This window comes from Callithrix jacchus, chromosome 15, assembly GCF_049354715.1.
Source record: "Callithrix jacchus isolate 240 chromosome 15, calJac240_pri, whole genome shotgun sequence".
NCBI lineage: Eukaryota > Metazoa > Chordata > Mammalia > Primates > Cebidae > Callithrix > Callithrix jacchus.
The window spans coordinates 82,598,760-82,618,879 of NC_133516.1; the positions used below are offsets into that span (position 1 = coordinate 82,598,760).

General features: G+C 39.6%; 1 protein-coding gene across 10 annotated transcripts in view; it reads left to right on the forward strand.

Annotated features, from left to right (window-relative positions):
* GPR156 (G protein-coupled receptor 156) overlaps positions 1-20,120 on the forward strand; it is a 117,412-nt gene that overhangs the window by 15,993 nt on the left and 81,299 nt on the right. For 6 of the 10 annotated variants that reach the window (XM_054246259.2, XM_035274096.3, XM_054246260.2 and 3 more), the window contains 3 exons: positions 15,314-15,482; positions 17,203-17,672; positions 17,875-18,011. In XM_054246259.2, coding sequence (XP_054102234.2) covers positions 17,577-17,672; positions 17,875-18,011 — 233 coding nt within the window. In that variant the 5' untranslated portion in view covers positions 15,314-15,482; positions 17,203-17,576. The remainder of the gene's footprint in view (positions 1-15,313; positions 15,483-17,202; positions 17,673-17,874; positions 18,012-20,120) is intronic. The other 4 variants (XM_054246263.2, XM_054246264.2, XM_054246265.2 and 1 more) reach the window with 1 other exon arrangement.

Here is a 20,120-nt window from a genome sequence, read left to right on the forward strand (position 1 = left end):
GAGTGAGATCCCGTCTTTTCAAAAAATAGAAAAAAAAAAAATTAGCTAGGCACAGTGGTGTGCATTTATAATCCCAGCTACTCAGCAGGATTGCTTTAGCCTAGGAGTTCATGGTTACAGTGAGCTATGATCATGCCACTGCACTCCAATCTGGGTAATAGAGTGAGACCCTATCTCTGAAAAAATAATTTTTAGTAAAAAAGGGAAAAGAGAAAATATTTGGGGCTAAAAGTAAAACTCATATATCAAAAGCAGTACTTAGGTGGAATTTTATAGTATTGAAAGCTTACAAGGTGGGGCACCAGTGGCTCACGCCTTTAGTGCCAACACTGTAGGAAATCGAGATGAATTGCTTGAGATTAGGAGTTCAAGACCAGCCTTGGCATCATGGCAAAACTCTGTCTCTATTTAAAAAAATACAAAAAATTATCTGGGCATGGTGGCACATGCCTATAGTCCCAGTTACTTGATGGGGGCTGAGGTGGGAGGATCACTTGAGCCCAGGAGATTGAGGCTGCAGTGAGCTGAGATTGTGCCACTATATTCCTGCCTGGGTGACAAAGTGAGACCCTGTCCTGCCACCCCCAAAAAACGGCTTATAAGAAGAAAATTCTCAGATCAGTGTCCTCTGCTTCCATCTTAACCAAAACAGAAAAAGAGCAAATGAAATTCAAAATAACCAAAAGAATGAAAATAAGAAATATTAGAGCAGAAATCAATAAACTAGATTTTGAAAAGTAGATAAAATCAATGAAAGCAAATGCTATTTCATTGAGAATATTAATAAAATCGAGTAACCTCTTAACAGAAAACAAAGAAGAGGAGGAAAAAGAGAAGAGATACAATTTACTAATATCGGGAATGAGAGAGGTGATGTCGCTACAAATTATACTGATGTTAAAGGATAATAAGGGAACATTATAGCGCCCGGCCTAGATTTTTAACGTATTTGTGTAATTACTTTAAGTATAGACTACTCCAATATAAACACAAAGATTGTGAAACTAGATAAAGAATAAGCATATTCAAAGTGATTATTAAATGTTTTAATTGGTGACAGAGTTTTTCATAGCCTTTTATCATTTCAGTGCATCATGTTTTATTTGTAGGTAGCCACAGAGAAATAGTTATATTTATAAGAACACCGTGAAGAATAATTTAATTAAAATATTTTTTTTTTGAGACAGAGTTTCTTTCTGTCACCCAGGTTGGGGTGCAGTGGCACGATCTTGGCTCACTGCAACCTCTGCCTCCTGGTTCAAGTGATTCCCCTGCCTCAGCCTCCCTAGTAGCTGAGATTACAAGCATGCACCACTACACCCGGCTACATTTTTGTATTTTTAGTAGAGACAGAGTTTCACCATGTTGGCCAGGCTAGTCTTGAACTCCTGGCCTCAAGTGATCCACCTGCCCCAGCCTCCCAAAGTGCTGGGATTACAGGCGTGAGCCACCATGCCTAACCTAAAACATTCTTTTACCCCTGGCTTCAGCTGAGTTTAGTTTGAAATAGGCTCTTCATTTGGGGTGATTGAGCTTTGCAGGAAGGTTGCTGGGTGGCCTATGATTCCCCACCAATATTATATGTAAGATATTGCATGTTTGCATATGGTTTTTCAGGAGGGAGTCCATAGCTTTCATCAGTCTCTCATGACCAAAAATATTTAAGAATTATGGCTTGCAGAATGAAAGAATCAAGTGCCATGCTAAGTGTCTAATTTCTTAATCATACTTCCCTGAAACGAATTTCTAGAGAATAATTCAAATGACTTGATTTAGGTATATGTGCATGAGTCATCAAAGCAGCCTGGAGTAGCATGTTAAAAGTTATCCTAAGGGTTTGTCTGGTTCAAACTCTAATGAAAGCCCTATATTTCTTATGCTAAACTGGGGTTCTCATGGTATGATTCCCAGATCAGCATCAGCATCATCTAGGAACTTGTTAGAAATATAAATTCTCAGGCCCCAGGCCATATCTAGTGAATTACAAATTAGAGATGGGACTGGCAATCAGTGTTTTCTAAGGAGCTTTCCAGATGATTCTGGTGTGCACTGAAGTTTGATAACCACTGGGTTACTATATTTAGAAAATCCTATTCTCCACTCTTGCTCCCAAGCCAGGTTTAGAACAGTTTGCTAAGCAAGTATCTGCAGAAAAACCAGTCTAATGGTGATAGCTTCTATTTTCATCTTTATGGAAAAATCATAAAGCCTCAAAAAGCCCAAATCACCCTCACACAAGTGTCTTGGGTTGCACAGCAACACAAAACAACAGTTTAGACTAATCCAATGTCCAGCTGAAATTGAAATTTAGAGACACAGCATGTGAGTTCACTCACAAAAATTCTGACCAGAAGGCTTTTTAGGGATGAGCCCAATAATTCCAAGGGCCTTGGCTCTCAGCCTCCTTTGAGGCATAGAACACTCAGTCTCTTGAACAGACTGACCCTCAGGAATGAGGTTTCCTTACCCTCTTCCAGCCGTGTGGCATCCTCACAAGTATCTTTTAACAGAATGCTCAGTATCACCATGCTTCATTTGCAAAGTAACTTAATGAATTCACTCAGCCTATATTTTTAGTACCCAATGGGATAGGGATCTCAGCTGTAGCAGCATAAAACCTGAAGTGTCCAAAACCATTCTCTGAAACCTTCAAGTGTTTATTCTGTCTAGTCCTGCTGTTGCCTGAAGCTTGATTTGTTGTGACACCTTACTGTTTTGCTGATGAGAAATAGCACAGGGTACTTCTCAGCAGTTCTCATTAAAGGAGGGCAGCCAAGTGGAATTCATTCTTGGCTCTTAACAGTTTTAAAATGAGAATTTTATTGCATATTAATGAGCACTAATTGACGTTTGTGACTGGTTTTTATGGAAATCATGCATGTATAATTTGCATAATAGTACCTAAGTGCTTTTAGGTAACAGTGCAACTCTGGGAAGTTGAAGGTTTTTGTATGGTGCTTTTTAAAAAAAGTTCCCAAACCCCAGTCCCTGGAATAGTATAGAATATCAGCCGGTCTCTGGTATCCAAATATAAGGCAGTAGGGACTCAGTTCATGTGGTTATACTGGCTTGTATCTGAGAGTCAGAATAAAGCATCAAGGCAGGTTTCTAAAAGCTCCCACAGTAGTCAGGGAGGATGTTCCAGCCTCCCTCTACCTTCATGTGTCAACCCTTCTGCTTCTCCTGAGTCTGGAGAATGAGAGGATTGTTCCAAGGATTCCTACAGTATATGATGTTTTCTAAACATTACTTGGTTGGTATCAACAAACATGGATTGATCCCCTACTCTGTGCCAGGCACTGTGCTAGGTGCTGGAGTAAGCCTATGTTGGCTTGCTGCCTGCTACATCCCTAGGACTTAGCACAATTAGGCAACAGTTATCTGTCAATGTTTACTGAATTAATGAACATGATCTCTGCCTTCAGGGATCTGAGGATTCATTATTCTTACAAAATCTGATGTTAAATACAGTATAAAATTCATTGCTCTTCATGTTAGTCATACTAATTATTCAGAACTTGGGATTCTGTTAGGAAATTTAGAGAAACAAGATAATCTTGGTGTTTTGTGCCCCAAGTCTATATCAAGTGACCCTTTTAAATTGTGAAAATGAAAGAAGCCAATGGTTATTGAAGATCTAGTATGTATCAGTTACTTTTCATACATCCTATATATTCTATGATTTAAATGTAAACAAAACCTATGAGGTATAGATAGTATTATCTGTGTTTAATTGAGCAAGCAGCTAAGAACTAGAGTAGTGGCTAACCTAAGGCATCACAGATTGAAAATTGTGGAACTTGGTCTTAAAATTCTGCCTAGGCTTTTTCTGTTGTACTGCTGCTTATTACACTAAATGATCCTAGGATATGTGAAGCAAAAAGCCAGACTCTAAGTATTGTACTAGTGATTCAGCCCCGATGACTGGAGGAACACCAGGGTTCTTGGTCTCGAGTCAGTTTGGATCAAATGACATGGACACACATGGAGTGGTTTTAAGAAGGGAAGAGTTTAATAGGCAAGAAAAGAAGGAAGGAAGGAAGAAGAAAACAGCTGTGGATTCCAACAAAGAGAAAGCCCTGTGTGTTGGAAAAATGGCTGCTTATATGAGGAGGCTGGAAGAGGTGGTGTCTGATTTGCACAGGGCTTAGGGGATTGGTTTGACCAGGTATGTCATTCACAGCATGTGAAAAAATGGGCTGTCCCACCCTAGCCTTTTAATATGTAAATGAAAGGCATCATTATGTTTTATACCCATAGGGACATGTGGAGGTGGCCATGTTGCCAGGCACATGTTGGGGCAAGGGTAAGAAGATGGTGGGAATCACTGTGTATTTGCATATCAAAGCTTGCTGCCCTGGCTCTGACAGCTGGGGCTTTCCTCCTAGACAAGAAACGTTTCTGGAGCTGCTTTAAAAAAATGAAAACTTCCCAAGGACCCCTTCTTCTCTCTACCTAAAATGATTTCTTAATAACTCCTATAACACTAGGATGGATGGGTGAATTGGTCCAGGGGTCTTGGTGTGTGCCCTGCATTCAGTTTACCTACTGTTTACAATACACCTACTGTTTACAACACTATTTTCTAGATCCTGTGGAAAACCCAAACCAAGTGCCGGTCTGGCTAACTAAAATTGCACCAAGCAGCCAGAAAAGTATAAATGCTATATAGCAAAGGGATACATCAAGGTTTAGTAGAAGAAAAGTTATAAGTAATGTGGAACTAAAAGGGTGAATATAGTGTTCTATAATGTTGAGCACAAATGTACTCCAGATTGTGGAAAGATCATTAACTGTGGGGTGGGAAGGGTGGGAGAGGAGGGGATTTGAAATACAGAGAATAGGCTGAGTGTGGTGGCTCACACCTGTAATCCCAGCACTTTAGGAGGCTGAGGCAGGTGGATCACAAGGTTAGGTGATGGAGACCATCCTGACTGACCTGGCGAAACCCCATCTCTACTAAAATAATTAAAAAAAAAAATTAGCAGGGTGTGGTGGCATGCCATTGTGTAGATTTACATTTTCTTTATTCATTCATCTGTTGATAGACATTTAGGTTGTTCCCAAATCTTAGCTATTGTAAACAATGCTGCAACAAACATAGGAGTGCAGACATCTCTTTAATATACTGCTTTTCTTTCTTTTGGATATATACCAAGCAATGGGATTGCTGGATTATACAGTAACTAAATTTTTAGTTTTTTGAGGAACCTGCAAACTGTTCTCCATAATGGTTGCACTAATGTACATTCCCACCAACAATGTACAAGGGTCCATTTTTCTCCACATCCTCACCAGCATTTGTTATTTCCTATCTTTTGGATATAAACCATTTTAACTGGGGTGAGAAGATACCTCGTTTTAGTTTTGATCTGCATTTCTCTGATGATAAATGATGTTGAGCATCTTTTCATATGCCTTTTTGCCATTTGTCTGTCTTCATTGGAGAAATTTCTGTTAGCTCTTTGGCTCATTTTATAAATCAGATTATTAAATTTTTTTCCTATGGAGCTGTTTGAGCTCCTTATAAATTCTGGTGATTAATCATTTGTCAGATGGGTAGTTGGCAGATATTTTCTCCCATTCTATAAGTTGTTTCCTGACTTTGTTGATTGTATCCTTTGATGTGCAGAAGCTTTGTAACTTGATGTGATCCTATTTTTCCATTTCTGCTTTGGTTGCCTGTGCTTGTGGCATATTGCTCAAGAAATGTTTGCCCAAATCAGTGTCCTAGAGAACTTCCTTCAATGTTTTCTTGTAGTATTTTCATAGTTTGACGTCTTAGATTTAAGTCTTTAATCCATTTTTATTTGATTTTTGTATGTGGTGAGAGATGGGAGTCCAGTTTCATTCTTATGCATATGGATATCCAGTTTTCCCAGCACCATTTATTGAACAGACCCTCTTTTCCCTAGTGTATGTTCTTGGCACCTTTGCCAAAAATGAGTTTGCTGTAGTTTCTGGGTTCTCTGTTCTGTTCTATTGGTCTGTGAGTCTGCTTTTCTGTCAGTACCATCCTGTTTTAGTTACAATAGCTCTGTAGTATAATTGAAGTCTCAGGTAATGTGATTTCTCATTTTGTTCTTTTCACTCAGATAGCTTTAACTATTCTGGGTCTTTTGTGGTTCCACATTAAATTTTAGGATTATTTTCTATTTCTGTGAAGGATGTCATTGGTATTTTAATAGGGATTGCATTGAATCTGTAGATTGCTTTGGGTAGTATGGATGTTTTAACAACATTGATTCTTCTAATCCATGAATATGGGCTATTTTTCCATTTTTGATGTCTTCTTTAATTTTTGTAATCAGTGTTTTATAGTTTTAATTATACAGATCTTTCACTTCTTTAGTTAGCTTAATTCCCAGGTATTTAATTTTATGTGTGGCTATTGCTGGGCATTTGGGTTAATTCCATATCTTTGCTATTGTGAATAGTGTTGCAGTGAATATATATGTGCATGTATCTTTATGACAGAATGATTTACATTTCTTTGGGTATAGATCTAGTAATGGGATTGCTGGGTCAAATGGTATTTCTGCCTCTAGGTCTTTGAAGAATTGCCACATTGTCTTCCACAATGGTTGGACTAATTCACACTTCCACCAATAGTTCCTTTTTCTCCACAACATTGGCAGCATCTGTTATTTTTTGACTTTTTAGTAATAACCATTCTGACTGGCATGAGATAGTATCTCACTGTGGTTTTGATTTGCATTTCTCTAATGATCAGTGATGTTGAGCTTTTTTTCATATGTTTGTTGGCCAGATGTATGTCTTCTTTTGAGAAATATCTGTTCATGTCCTTTGCCCACTTGTTAATGGTGTTGTTTGTTTTTCTTGTAAATTGGTTTAAGTTTCTTTTAGACTCTGGTTATTAGACCTTTGTCAGATAGATAGATTGCAGAAATTTTTCTCCTATTCTTTAGGTTGTCTGTTCTAATATTGTTTCTTTTTCTGTGCAGAAGCTCTTCAATTTAATTGGAGTCCATTTGTCATTTTTACTTTCATTGCAATCACTTTTGGCATTTTTGTCATGAAGTCTTTGCCCATGCCTATGTCCTGAATGGTTTTACCTAGACTTTCTTTTAGAGTTTTTATATATTTTTGGGTTTTACATTTAAGCCTTTGATTCTTCTTCAGTTAATTTTTGTGTATGGTGTAAGGAAGGGGTTCAGTGTCAATTTTCTGCACATGACTAGCCAGTTTCCCAGCACCATTTATTAAATAGGGAATCCTTTCCCCATTGCTTGTTTTTGTCAAGTTTGTCAACAATCAGATGGTGGTAGGTATGCAGTCTTATTTCTGAGCTCTCTATTTTGTTTCATTGGTCTATGTGTCTGCTTTTGTACAACTACCGTGCTGTTTGGCTTACTGTAGCCTTGTACTATAGTTTGAAGTTGGGTAGTTGATGCCTCAAGCTTCATTCTTTTTGCTTAGGATTACCTTGGCTATTCAGGCTTTTTTGGTTCCATATGAATTTTAAAATAGTTTTTTCTAATTCTGTGAAGAATGTCAATGGGTCAGTGGTAGTTTTATGGGAATAGCACTGAATCAGTAAATTACTTTGGGCAGTATGGCCATTTTCACAATATTGATGCATTTTAACAATATTGAGGATGAAATGTTTTTCCATTTTTGTCTTCTTTGAGTGGTTTGTAGTTCTCCTTAAAGAGGTCCTTCACTTCCCTTGTTAGCTGTATTCCTAGGTATTTAAATCTTCTTGTAGCAGTTAGGAATGGGAGTTCACTTATGATCTGGTTCTTTGCTTGCCTGTTGTTGGTGTATAGGAATGCTTGCAATTTTTGCACATTGATTTTGTATCCTGAGACTTTGCTGAAGTTGCTGATCAGCTTAAGAAGCTTTTGGGCTGGATGATGGGGTTTTCTAGGTATAGGAGCATGTCATCTGCAAAGATAATTGACTTCTTCTCTTCCTATTTGAATATGTTTTATTTCTTTCTCTTGCCTGACTGCCCCAGCTAGAACTTCCAATATTATGTCGGATAGAAGTAGTGAGAGAGGGCATCCTTGTCTTGTGCTGGTTTTCAAGGGGAATACTTCCAGCTTTTGCCCATTTAGTTTAATATTGGCTGTAGGTTTGTCATAGATGGCTCTTATTATTTTGAAGCATGTTTCTTCAATACTTAGCTTATTGAGAGTTTTAAACATGAAGGGATGTTGAATTTTATCAAAGGCCTTTTCTGCGTCTATTGAGATAATCATGTGGTTTTTGTCTTTGATTCTCTTTATGTGATGAATCATATTTATAGATTTGCATATGCTGAACCAAGCTTTCGTCTGAGGGATGAAGCCAACTTGATCGTGGTGGATAAGCTGTGCTGGATTTGGTTTGGCAGTATTTTATTGAGGATTTTTGCATCAATGTTCATCAATGATATTAACCTGAAGTTTTCTTTTTTGTTGCTATATCTCTGCCAGATTTTAGTATGAGAATGATACTGGCCTCAGGAATGAGTTAGGGAGAAGTCCTTCCTTTTCAATTTTTTGGAATAGTTTCAGTAGAAATGGTACCAGCTTTACTTTGTACCACTGGTAGAATTCAGCTGTGAATCTCTCTGATCCTGGGCTTTTTTTTTTTTTTGGTTGGTAGGCTATTTGTTACTGCCTCAATTTCAGAACTTGTTATTAGTCTATTCAGGGATTCAGTTTCTTCTTGGTTCAGTCTTGAGAGGGTCTATGTGTCCAGGAGTTTATCCATTTCTTCTAGATTCTCTAGTTTATGTGCATACAGGTATTTATAGTATTCTCTGATAGTTGTTTGTATTTCTGTGGAGTCAGTGTGATATCCTGCTTAACATTTCTGATTGTGTCTGTTTGATTCTTCTCTCTTTTGTTCTTTATTAGTCTAGTTAGTTGCCTATTTTATTAATTTTTTTCAAAAAAAACAGCTCTTGGATTCATTGATTTTTCTGAAAGGTTTTTTCGGGTCTGTATCTTCATTTCAGCTCTAGTCTTGGTTATTTTCTTCTAGCTTTGGGCTCTGTTTGCTCTTTGCTCTCTCGTTCTTTTAGTTGTGATGTTAGTTTGTTAACTTGAGATCTTTCTAGCCTTTTGATGTGGGCATTTAGTGCTACAAATTTCCCTCAACACTGCTTTAGCTGCATCCCAGAGATTCTGATATGTTTTCTCTTTGTTCTCATTAGTTTCAAGGAGCTTCTTGATTTTTGCCTTAATTTCGTCATTTACCCAGGAGTCATTCAGGAGCAGGTTGTCCAATTTCCATGTAGTTGTGTGATTTTGAGAGAATTTCTTACTCTTGAGTTTTAATTTGATCTGTTGTCAGAGAGACTGTTATTGTTTCAGTTGTTTTGCATTTGCTGAAAAAGTATCACGTGGCAATGAGAAGAATGTATTTTCTGTTGGTTTTGGGTGGAGAGTTCTGTAGGTACGTATCAGGTTCACTTGATACAGAGCTGAGTTCTGTTCTTGAATATCTTTGTTAATTTTCTGTCTTGATGATCTGTTTAATATTTTCAGTGGAGTGTCAAAGTCTTTCACTATAATTGTGTGGGAGTCTTAAGTCTCTTTATAGGTCTCTAAGAGCTTGCTTTATAAATCTGGGTGCTCCTGTATTGGGTGCATACATATTTAGGATAGTTAGCTCTGCTTATTGAATTGAACCCTTTACCATTATGGAATGCCCTTCTTTGTCTTTTTTGTCTTTGTGGCTTAAAGTCTGTTTTGTCAGAAACTAGAACTATAACCCTTGCTTTTTTCTGTTTTCCATTTGCTTGCTAAATTTTTCTCTATCCCCTTATTTTGAGCTTCTGTGTGTCTTTGAATATGAGATGGGTCTCTTGAAGACAGCATACTGATGGGTCTTGGCTGTTTATCCAGCTTGCCATTCTGTGTCTTTTAATCAGGGGCATTTAGCTCATTTATATGTAAAGTTAATATTGTTATGTGTGAATTCAATTCTGTCATCTTGATGCTAACTGGTTATTTTGCTGACTTGTTTTTTTGGTTGCTTCATAGTGTCACTGGTCTGTGTACTTCAGTATATTTTTATAGTAGCTGGTAACAGTTTTACCTTTCCATATTTAGTGCTTTCTTCAGGAGCACTTGCGGGGCAGGCCTGGTTGTGACAAATTCTCTCAGCATTTGCTTGTCTGAAAAGGATCTTATTTCTCCTTCAATTATAAAGCTTAGTTTGGCCAGATATGAAATTCTGGATTGGAAATATTTTTCTTTAAGAATGTTGAATATTGGTTTCCAGTCCCTTCTGGCTTATAGGGTTTCTGCTGAGAGGTCCACTGTTTTCTGTTGGGCTTTCCTTTATAGGTGACCTGGACTTTCTCTCTGGCTGCCCTTAGGATTTTTTTTTTTTCCTTTTAACCTTAGAGAATCTGATGATTATGTGTCTTGGGGTTGATCTTCTTGTAGAGTATCTTACTGGGCTTCTCTGCATTTCCTGATTTTGAATTTTGGCCTGTCTTGCTAGATTGGAGAAGTTCTCATGGATGCTATCCTGATGTATGTTTTTCAACTTGGTTCCATTCTGCCCCTCTCTTTCAGATACCCCAGTCAACCTGTAGGTCTGGTCTCTACATAATCTCATATTTCTCTGAGGTTTTGTTCATTCCTTTTTTTCCCCCCCTGTATTCTTTTCTGCCTTTCTTATTGCAGAAAGATAGTGTTCAAGCTCTGAAATTCTTTCCACTGTTGGTCTATTCTATGGATACTTGTGATTGCATTGTGAAGTTCTTGTGTACCACAAGAACTTAATTTTTTTATCTTTATCCAGTCTGCCATTGATGGGCATTTAGGTTGATTCTATGTCTTTGTTATTGTGACTAGTGCTGCAATGAATATACATGTGCATGTGTCTTTATAATAGAATGATTGATTTTTATTTAGGTAAATATATGTTTATTTTGTACCCTGAAGTTTTACTCAATTTACCATTTCTAATTGTTTTCTTGTGGAGTCTTCAGGTTTTTCCAAATATAAGATCACATCATCTGCAAACAATGATAATTTGAGTTATTCCTTTCCAGTTGGATACTTTTTATATCTTTCTCTTATCTAATTGCTCTATCTAGGACTTCTAGTAGTTTGTTGAACAACAGTGATGGCAGTGGACTTCCTCGTAGTGTTTCAGATTTTAGAGGAAAAGCTTTGTCCTTCCCCCATGTCCCAGCTAGGTCCAGGAGGCAAGGACTAGAGTCAAAATCCTTAGAAGTCTTCCTGGTATTCTATTATATTGTGGCTGAGCTGGCCCTCAGACCACAAGACACAGTCCTTCCCACTCTTCCCTTCCCTTTCCAAAGACAGAGGAACCTCATCCTATAGCCACTGACAACCCAGGCCATGAGGAGGACTGCCAGATTACTGCTGATGTTCCCGTAAGGCCCAAGGTCTCATAAGTCAGCTTGTCGTGAATGCTGCCTGGCCTGAGACTCACCCTTCAGGGCAGTGGGGTCCCCTCTGACCCAGGGCAGGTCCAGAAATGCTGCCCAAGGATCAAGTCCTTAATCAGGGTCTCCAAAGCACTCTTGGTATTCTAACCCCCTGTATTGTGCTGGTACCTAAGGTGCAAGACAAAGGCCCTTTTACTTTTCCTTCTGCTTTTGTCAAGCAGAAGAAGTTTTGCCCTGCAGTCACCACAGCTGGTAATGTACTGAGTCCCACCTGAAGCCAGCAAGTCTCAGAGGCTCACCCAAGACCCTCAACATAGTCCCTGGTTATTGTTGCTGGTTATTCAGGGCCCAAGGGCTCTTCACTTAGCAGGCAATAAATGCTGGCAGGGCCAGGTCCTTTCCTTCAATGCATTGGGTTCTCTCTGGCCCAGGGTGTGTCTAGAAATATCACCTTGGAGCTAGGACCTGGAATGGGAGCCTCATAACTCTGACCAGTGCCCTATCCTGCTGTGACTGAGCTATTATCCTAGTTGTAAGACAAAGTTCTTCCTACTTCTCCCTCTCCTATTCTCAAATGGATAGAAGGGGTCTCTTTTGGAGCTATAAGCTGTGTAGCCTGGAGCAAGGGGAGGGATGATGCCAGCACTCTCTTGGCTGCCCCAGCTGGTGTCTCAGTAGGTTACATGCACTCCCAGTCCTCTGTCTCTAGGCCTAGTTCAGCACGAGGACCCACCTAACAGTTGCAGTCATTATTGCCTAGACTGCTTCTAAAGTTTACTAGAAGACAAAGAGCATTGTAGCCCTCACTGGTGAGGTTTGCAGGCATTCAAGTTCAGACCACTGGGACTGGCAATTCCTCTCTAGCTAGAGCTACTTTAAATGATCCCTCCAGGCCAGGCATGGTGGCTCAAGCCTGTAATCCCAGCACTTTGGGAGGCTGAGGCGGGTGGATCATGAGGTCAAGAGATCAAGACCATCCTGGTCAACATGGTGAAACCCCGTCTCTACTAAAAATACCAAAAATTAGCTGGGCATAGTGGCGCGTACCTGTAATCCCAGCTACTTAGGAGGCTGAGGCAGGAGAATTGCCTGAACCCAGGAGGTGGAGGTTGCAGTGAGCCGAGATCATGCCATTGCACTCCAGCCTGGGTAACAAGAGCGAAACTCCATCTAAAAAAAAAAAAAAAATGCTCCCTCCATTTGCACATGTCAGCTGAGTTTGGTCCAGTCTTCCTTTCTACTCTGATTTCTGGTTCTTATGAAGGTTTTTTTTTCCCCCGTGTAGATAGCTGTTCACTTGGTGTCCTTGCAAGAGAAATGATCAGTGGAGCCTTCTATTTTGCCATCTTGATCTGCCACCACATGTCATTCTTATTAATCATTTTTCTCTGGGCACCTAGAATACACTAGTATACAAAATTAAGATCCTTACTTTTATAGAATTTGTGTTCTAATGGGGGAAGTCAAACAATAATCAATGGACACCAATAGATAAATAAATTAAGTAATACATTAAAAGGTGTTGAAGACAGTCTGGGCATGGTGGCTCATGCCTATAATCCCAGCACTTTTGGAGGCCGAGGTGGGCAGATCATTTGAGGTTAGGAGTTTGAGACCAGCCTGGACAACATGGTGAAACCCCATCTGTACTAACAATACAAAAATTAGCTGGGCATGGTAGCAGGTGCCTGTAATCCCAGCTACTGGGGATGCTGAGGTAGGGGAATCACTTGAAGCTAGGAGGTGGAGGTTGCAGTGAGCCAAGATCATGCCACTGCACCCCAGCCTGGGCAACAGAGAGAGACTCTGTCTCAAAAAAAAAGGATGTTGAGGACATGGAGGAAAAGGAAGATCAGAAAATCATTTACAAAAGCCAGAGGGAGTGTGAAGCTGTGAAGCAATTTTAAATGAGGTCAGATTTTTGGATAATTTCTATTGCTATGTTTTTAAGTTAACCAGTTTCTTTTTGCAATGTCTAATCTATTGTATTTTTATTTCAGATATTATATTGTTATCTCTAGAAGTTCCATTTGGGTCTGCTTTTTATCTTTCACTTCTCTCTTCATTTTGATCATGTTTTGCTTTATATCTTAAAGCATATTTATAACAGTTTTTTCAAGGTTCTTGTGTGATGGTTGTATCACTTCTGTTATTTCTATGTCTGATATTGTTGATCTGTTTTTTAAAACTTTATGGTTATAGGTCATATTTTTTCATTTCTTTGAATGCCTGGTAATTATTTTGAATTTTACATTGTCGAGCACTGGATCTTGTTATATTCCTTTAAGAGCATTGAATTGTGTTCTGGAATGCAGTTAAGTTTTTACGGATCACTTTTATCCATTTGAGACTTTCCTTTAGGGTCTATCCAGAGTAACCTCTAGTCTAGGGTTAATTTATTTTTACTACTAAGATGTGGCTTTCCTGAGGATTTTATCCAATGTCCTGCATATTATGGGGCCTCTCCATACTGGCTGATGGGAACACAGGGTAGTCTCAGCCCTGTGTGAGCTCCAGGAATTACTCAGCTATTGCCTATCAGTGTTTTTTTTTCTTCAACTTCAAGTAGTTTCTTCCTACTCATATCCAAATCAGTACTCAGGAAAACACTGAGGGGATTCTCTGCAGATTTCCCAAGTGTTCTCCTTATTCTCTGTATCTCCCTCTTCTTCATTACTCTGCCCTGCAAATTTTAGCCACCTCAACATCTTCAAATACCAATCCATTCCCCTTACCTCAAATGGAATTCTAGGTTCTGATTGGTTTTCCCTCCATGTGCTGTGACCTGGAAATGACCTCCAGGTAGTATCTCTTAGGAAGATACCCCAGTCTCGTGGCATCTGTCGTACAATGCCTGAAAATAGTTGTTTCATATGTTTTATGTAGTGTTCAAATTGTTAACAGAAAAAAGCAATTCCCATAGCAGTTAATTCTTCCCATACAGAAGCAAAAGTTCTACCAACTGCAAATCAACTTGTTAAAAGATAGTATTTGTATGAGTGTTATTTTAAAGGTCATAAATAATGTGTAGAAGAATAGAGATTTTGTAACAAAGACATGGGCCTATATAGAGGGGTGAACTTGCAAATGACCATTTTGCACTTGGGAATAATGTCTGTTTTTCTGATCCTAATCACTGGTAAGGATTCTATAATCTCTGTCAAATAAATTTCAAACACTACCCTGCATGGCCTTGGGTCTATTACTGTCTGTGACATAAACAGTTTCTCCCTAGAGACTTTGTTGAGAGGGTACAGGGGTAAGGTAGCTTTTGGCGGGGCCTGGAAGACCTTTCCCCATGTGCTTTGAATTCTGTATATATCTTGTGGTCAGATGGCCTCACCATTACCTTCTCTGATAATTCCCCACCCACTTTCCCAATCACTAAAACTTTTTGAAACGATTCAACTTTTTCCTTTCAATGACTGAGCCTTTCACTGTTTCATCAGCTCACCATGTGTGAATCTCTGTGAATGTTTGCCAGGTTTGGAGTTTAATGCCTGTCCCATGTGGGAGCCCAAAATCATGATATATAAAGTTTCTACACTGGATAACCATGGACTGAAGAGGGGTCTAGCATTTAGAGTTCCACACCAGTGAGTTTAGCTTATCCAAGGATACCTCTAGAATGTGCTCAGAAATTTATCCCAAGTCAGAGTTGCATCCTTAGGCTCCACAGGACTTAGGCTCAGTGGACAACCTCATCATATTCACAGAATCCCTCAAAGATAATTTAGGTTTAAGTTTGTCAGCCCATCTGGGATCCACAGTGTTGATCAGGGTTTCTCAACCTTAGCACTATTGACATGTGGGGCCAGATAATTCTTTGTTGTTCGGACCATCCTGTGAATTACAGTATGTTTAGTAGCATCCTTGGAATCTATGTACTAGATTTGAATAGCACCCTTCTCTCTATTTTGACAACCACAGATGTCTCCAGAATTGCCAAATGTTCCCTAAAGGTACAAAATGGCATAGTTGAGAACTACTGGTATGGAGGCACTATGGCATGCCATGCTCTAGGAAGCCCACAGAAATGCAGCTCTGGGAACTAAAGCTGAAGAAACCCAGGAGGCCCATTGGTATCTTCTTGGAAGAGGTTAGTTCAGAGTGTCTGCCCATGTGGAGTATATAGATCAGGATGACATTGACCTTGGAATGTAAACTCCTGGGATTCTTGCCTCTGCAGATTTGGAGCAGGGTTTTCCTCTTCTCTGCTCTTCAGTTTACTTATTTGAAAATGAGGAATGGTGATGTTTACATCACAAAACACTGTAGTGAGGACAAAATGAGGTTTTATATAAACACACCCATACATATACATACACACTTCTTCCAAATGATATAATAATATATAAACATGGAATGAATAACTGTTCAAATGTAAGTGTACTTATTTGCCACTATGATTAAAAGGGCAATATAGGAAAAATACATTTTCTTTCAATCCATTATGTCATAATAGTCCTCCCTGTGGTTTGCAATATGGCTCTATGCTAGAAGACACAATAGGAAATGTCTAACTTTCAAAAAAGAAAGAAAAGAAAAAGTACCTTTCTAGCCATTAAAATCTCAATTAAATTAGAATGTAAATAAGTTTTTATATTTGCTTCTTAATTTTGCATTCAGTAATCTGACCAGACTACGCAAGAATTTAAATGCCTTGATGGGAGATGGTAGTTCTCTTGGGATTTCATTATAATAAACCTGGTAAATAATTCAGGAACAAATGAGAGGCCAATGAATGGCCAGCACCTGGTGCTATATTGTTCATGCCTAAGCACACAGACTCCAAAGATGGCGCTCTCCACCTGTCACTGTTGTTCTGGCTTAAACATGGGCCTTATGTTCAGTGGCTATTGAAATAATAGTAATTGATATTTTTGCCTAGTCCAATTTTCCTCCACAATCAAAGAAAACTGTGCTAAGCTGTTTAAAAACACAAAGCAGAAGTGGTAGCCTCTTTTAGATTACCATTGGTAAAATTTCAAATCTATTTTCTTTATTAAAGGATTGATTGCTTTAAAGAATTAGGGATCTGGCTGTCTTTTCTACTGGTGCTAATTTGAACTTTTTTGCCTTTCTATCTTTGTTCCACAAGACTGAGCTTCTCTTTAGAGCACATTATTCATATTGCAAGGATTTTCTGAGAGAAATAACACCATCCTCTGGCCAGTCATGCACTCTGCGGGAGTTCCTAGAGCTCCCCAGTTTCTTTCCCTATTGCCTGAGTAGTCTGTCTCACTCCTGTTAGTCTCACAGTTTAAATACAAAGACTCTTGCAGACAGCTTGGGTACCTTTCTGTGACCCCAGCTGACTGGACATAGAATGTTTCTCACTGAGAGAACAAGAGCTAGAGTGACCAACAGATCATGTGTGGAGACAGCATGGGGCACCTGAGCCCAGCACCATCCAGGATCAGATAGAACTTAATCCATGAGCTGCACAGAAAGATCTTGTGAGGGCAGGGGGGTTTCCAGTATGGAAAAAAAGGAAGATGTGCCTCACAAGTCTAAGCTAAGGTCTTTCCAGTACTGGGCCATAAAAAGGATATGAAGAGATACTGCAGAGCTTTATCCCTAGAAAATGTTAGATATGTTTTATCTTTGTTTTTAAAAATATTGTTTATTATAATGGCTTAAAATGTTTATTTAAATATATTTAATACCTTTGTAATATATATAATAAAGAGTGTAATAAAATATAGCTAATTAAAATAGATGTTATTTTAAAACCTCTGTAATAAACCATTTACATGTGTGTGTGCCCGCACGTGTGCACATTTATTTAACAGGTTTAATTGCTTTTCTTTCTTCAGGAACCAGTGAGGTTACTCGGAGCAGTGACTGCCATCTGGTGGTTAACTAGAATTATCACCTTGTGTAGCCTGACGGTTAAGCTGTCCACTCTTGACTCCCATGGCATGTGGTGGCAGCAGCGGACCAGTTGAAGGATGTCTGATTTTGGAGGGTGACCAGCTGAAGATTGTCTGATGAAGGAGCCTGGTGAAATAACCCTTTGCTTCTACCTGAATGGGTTTTCACTCCGGATTCTGAGTCTGGAGCCAGCTCCAAAATGGGGCCTCTGAAGAAAAGATTGGAGTTCCTCTTGTGTTTTAGTCAGAGATCTGCATCCCTTACCAGTGGGTAACCAAGACTGAATAAACACACACCAACAGGGGCATGTAGTGACATGGAGCCTGAAATAAACTGCTCTGAATTGTGTGACAGCTTTTCTGGCCAGGAGCTAGATCGGAGACCCCTTCATGAGCTCTGCAAGACAACAGTTGTAAGTGAGCAGCCGCAGGGTACCACTGGTGCTGCTGGGGAGGAGGAGGCAGAGGGAAAGGAGAATGAGGAAGGGGAGGAGGGGGAAGAGAAACTGCTCATGCAGGATACATATTTCCCAGCATTAGTGATGATGGGGCAGTTTATTTTTTACCTATAGAAGATCTTTCATTCCTTACAGCCTCTCCTTTTTCTGTCCTCAGACATCTTCCCACCACAGCAGTAAGACCATCTCTTCATTATCTCCTGTCCTCTTGGGTATTGTTTGGACTTTTCTCAGCTGTGGACTTCTGCTGATACTTTTCTTTCTTGCCTTTACAATTCGCTGCAGGAAAAACAGGTAAGCAGCCCAGTTTCTCATTGCACATAGCCTGAATCATGAAACCCAGAATGTTAGTATCTTTTGGCAGCAGAAGCCACTAGCTGGCCTCCCACTACAGCACTAAGGCACATGAGAAGTTACCTCTGAAATAGCCCACCTATTGAGAAGGAGAAAGATCTAGGTCAGTATTGTGCTAACTACTGCAAGGGTATCCAAAGAAGAGAATGAAGAGTCTTCTCTATAATGGAGATACAATCCCTCCAAGAAGGTGAGGTATTTATATTTAAAATGAAGACCATGCAGAGGATTCCAAAGGAACACAAAAGCTTGAGGAAAGCACAGCGGAACCGGTGTGGGTGAGTTAGGGTTTCTGCAAAAGCAGTGAAGCACTACTTCCTAGTTATTTGCTAGATAATTCTGGCTGACTGGAAAGTCACTGGCTCATCAAGGTGAGTATGGCTCCCAGGATTAGCAAAAGAAGCAAAAAGGTGGCTTTTTTCTGAAGGTACTTACAGCATCTTGCCTTGGATGCAATTTCATCCTTCCTCAGGGCCCATCTCATCTCTCCCATCCTACCACTATACCCTTGTCCTACCACAGCTGTCCCAGGGTACCTCCTGCAAAACCCTGCTCCAGCCCTCTCCTTAGTCCACAGCTGACTTCTGGATGGAACCCACAATCAGAAATTTAAAAATTCCTCAAACCAGCCGAACTCATCCAGGCCCACTCCAGCCTTACCCTGTGTGGTGATGAAGTGTGTCATGCTCCATTGCCTGTGGATTTGACACTCAGATGAGAATCGGTCAGTTGCATTTTGGTTTGCAGTTTTGCCATGTTAGGCATGGAGGACGTGGAATTGTTAAGCAGCAGTGACTTGGTTGTTGGGTCAACTGCAAAATGGTGGTGATACGTGGCACTCCAACTAGAATATACCCCAGAGACTGCCTCAGCCACTTTTCATTCTTTCCCTCAAGCACCCTATGCTTACTTCCACCTCAAGGCTTTTGTACTTACTGTTCCTCTACTGTTCCCTCTGCCTGGAAGTCCTCCTCAGATCTTCCCATGACTAGTTCCTTCTCATCTTATAGGTCTTGGCTCCAATGTCACCTCTTCAGAGACACCTTCCCTGATCATCCTATCCATAGTATCATCTCTACCCGTGGTCACGCCCTCATCTCATTCTATATCCTATCACCCTGTTTTATTTTCCTGATAGCAAGCATAGTCTGGTGTTACCATATTTATTGATTTACCTGTTTGTTGATTGCTGGTACCCCCTGCCAGAATGGAAGTCTGCGAACACATGGACTTTGCCTGTCCTGTTGTGCTCACCACTGTGTCTCCAGCATTTAGAACAGACTCTGGGATATAATAGGTGCTCAGTAAATATGCATTCAGTGATCCTGGGAGGAAAGAGATTTAAATTCCATTGGTGGCTGCTGCCAAGAAAATGACTGGGAAAATCATGTATTTCAAGGTTAGAGAACTATGGAGTAGTCTTTTAAGCTGTAACACATTTCTATAATGCAAAGTAGTACTCAATTGGTATTACTCAGGTGGTAATAATAAGAAAATTATGTCATTGTTTCATAAGTTACTTTTCTCCCAACACGTCAATAGTTTAAACATTCAGGGGCAAGCTTTCTCACAGCTAATAACGGAGGCCCTAAGCTTGGCAGTTCCTTCCCTTAGGGCAAGTAGTGCTTGGCTTAATGGCTTCAAGAACTTGTGTCTTCTCTACAACATGCGGCTGTAGGAGTAGATGAAGAAGTGGAGAAGACATTTGTCATATGTTTTAAAACTTCAGTTGATTGTTTCAGAAATCACATATCCAGAGCAGATTTTTAATTTTTTGACAATGTTGTCTATTGGAGGTGAATGCCCCTGAGGACCTGTAGAAGTTGACTTTGATCCTGAGTACAAATGATAGTGGACATTTACTGGGTGGTAGTGTTTTAGTTGGAAGAATTAATATTTTATTAATATTCCTGTTATAAAGTTAACTGTTTTGAGTGTTATGACCCCATCCTATTTTCCCCATGACCGATTATTTTTACATATAATTTTGCAGAATATAAGGTTTATCAAGCATTTATATATCCTGTTAAAACAGGAACACCTGTAAAC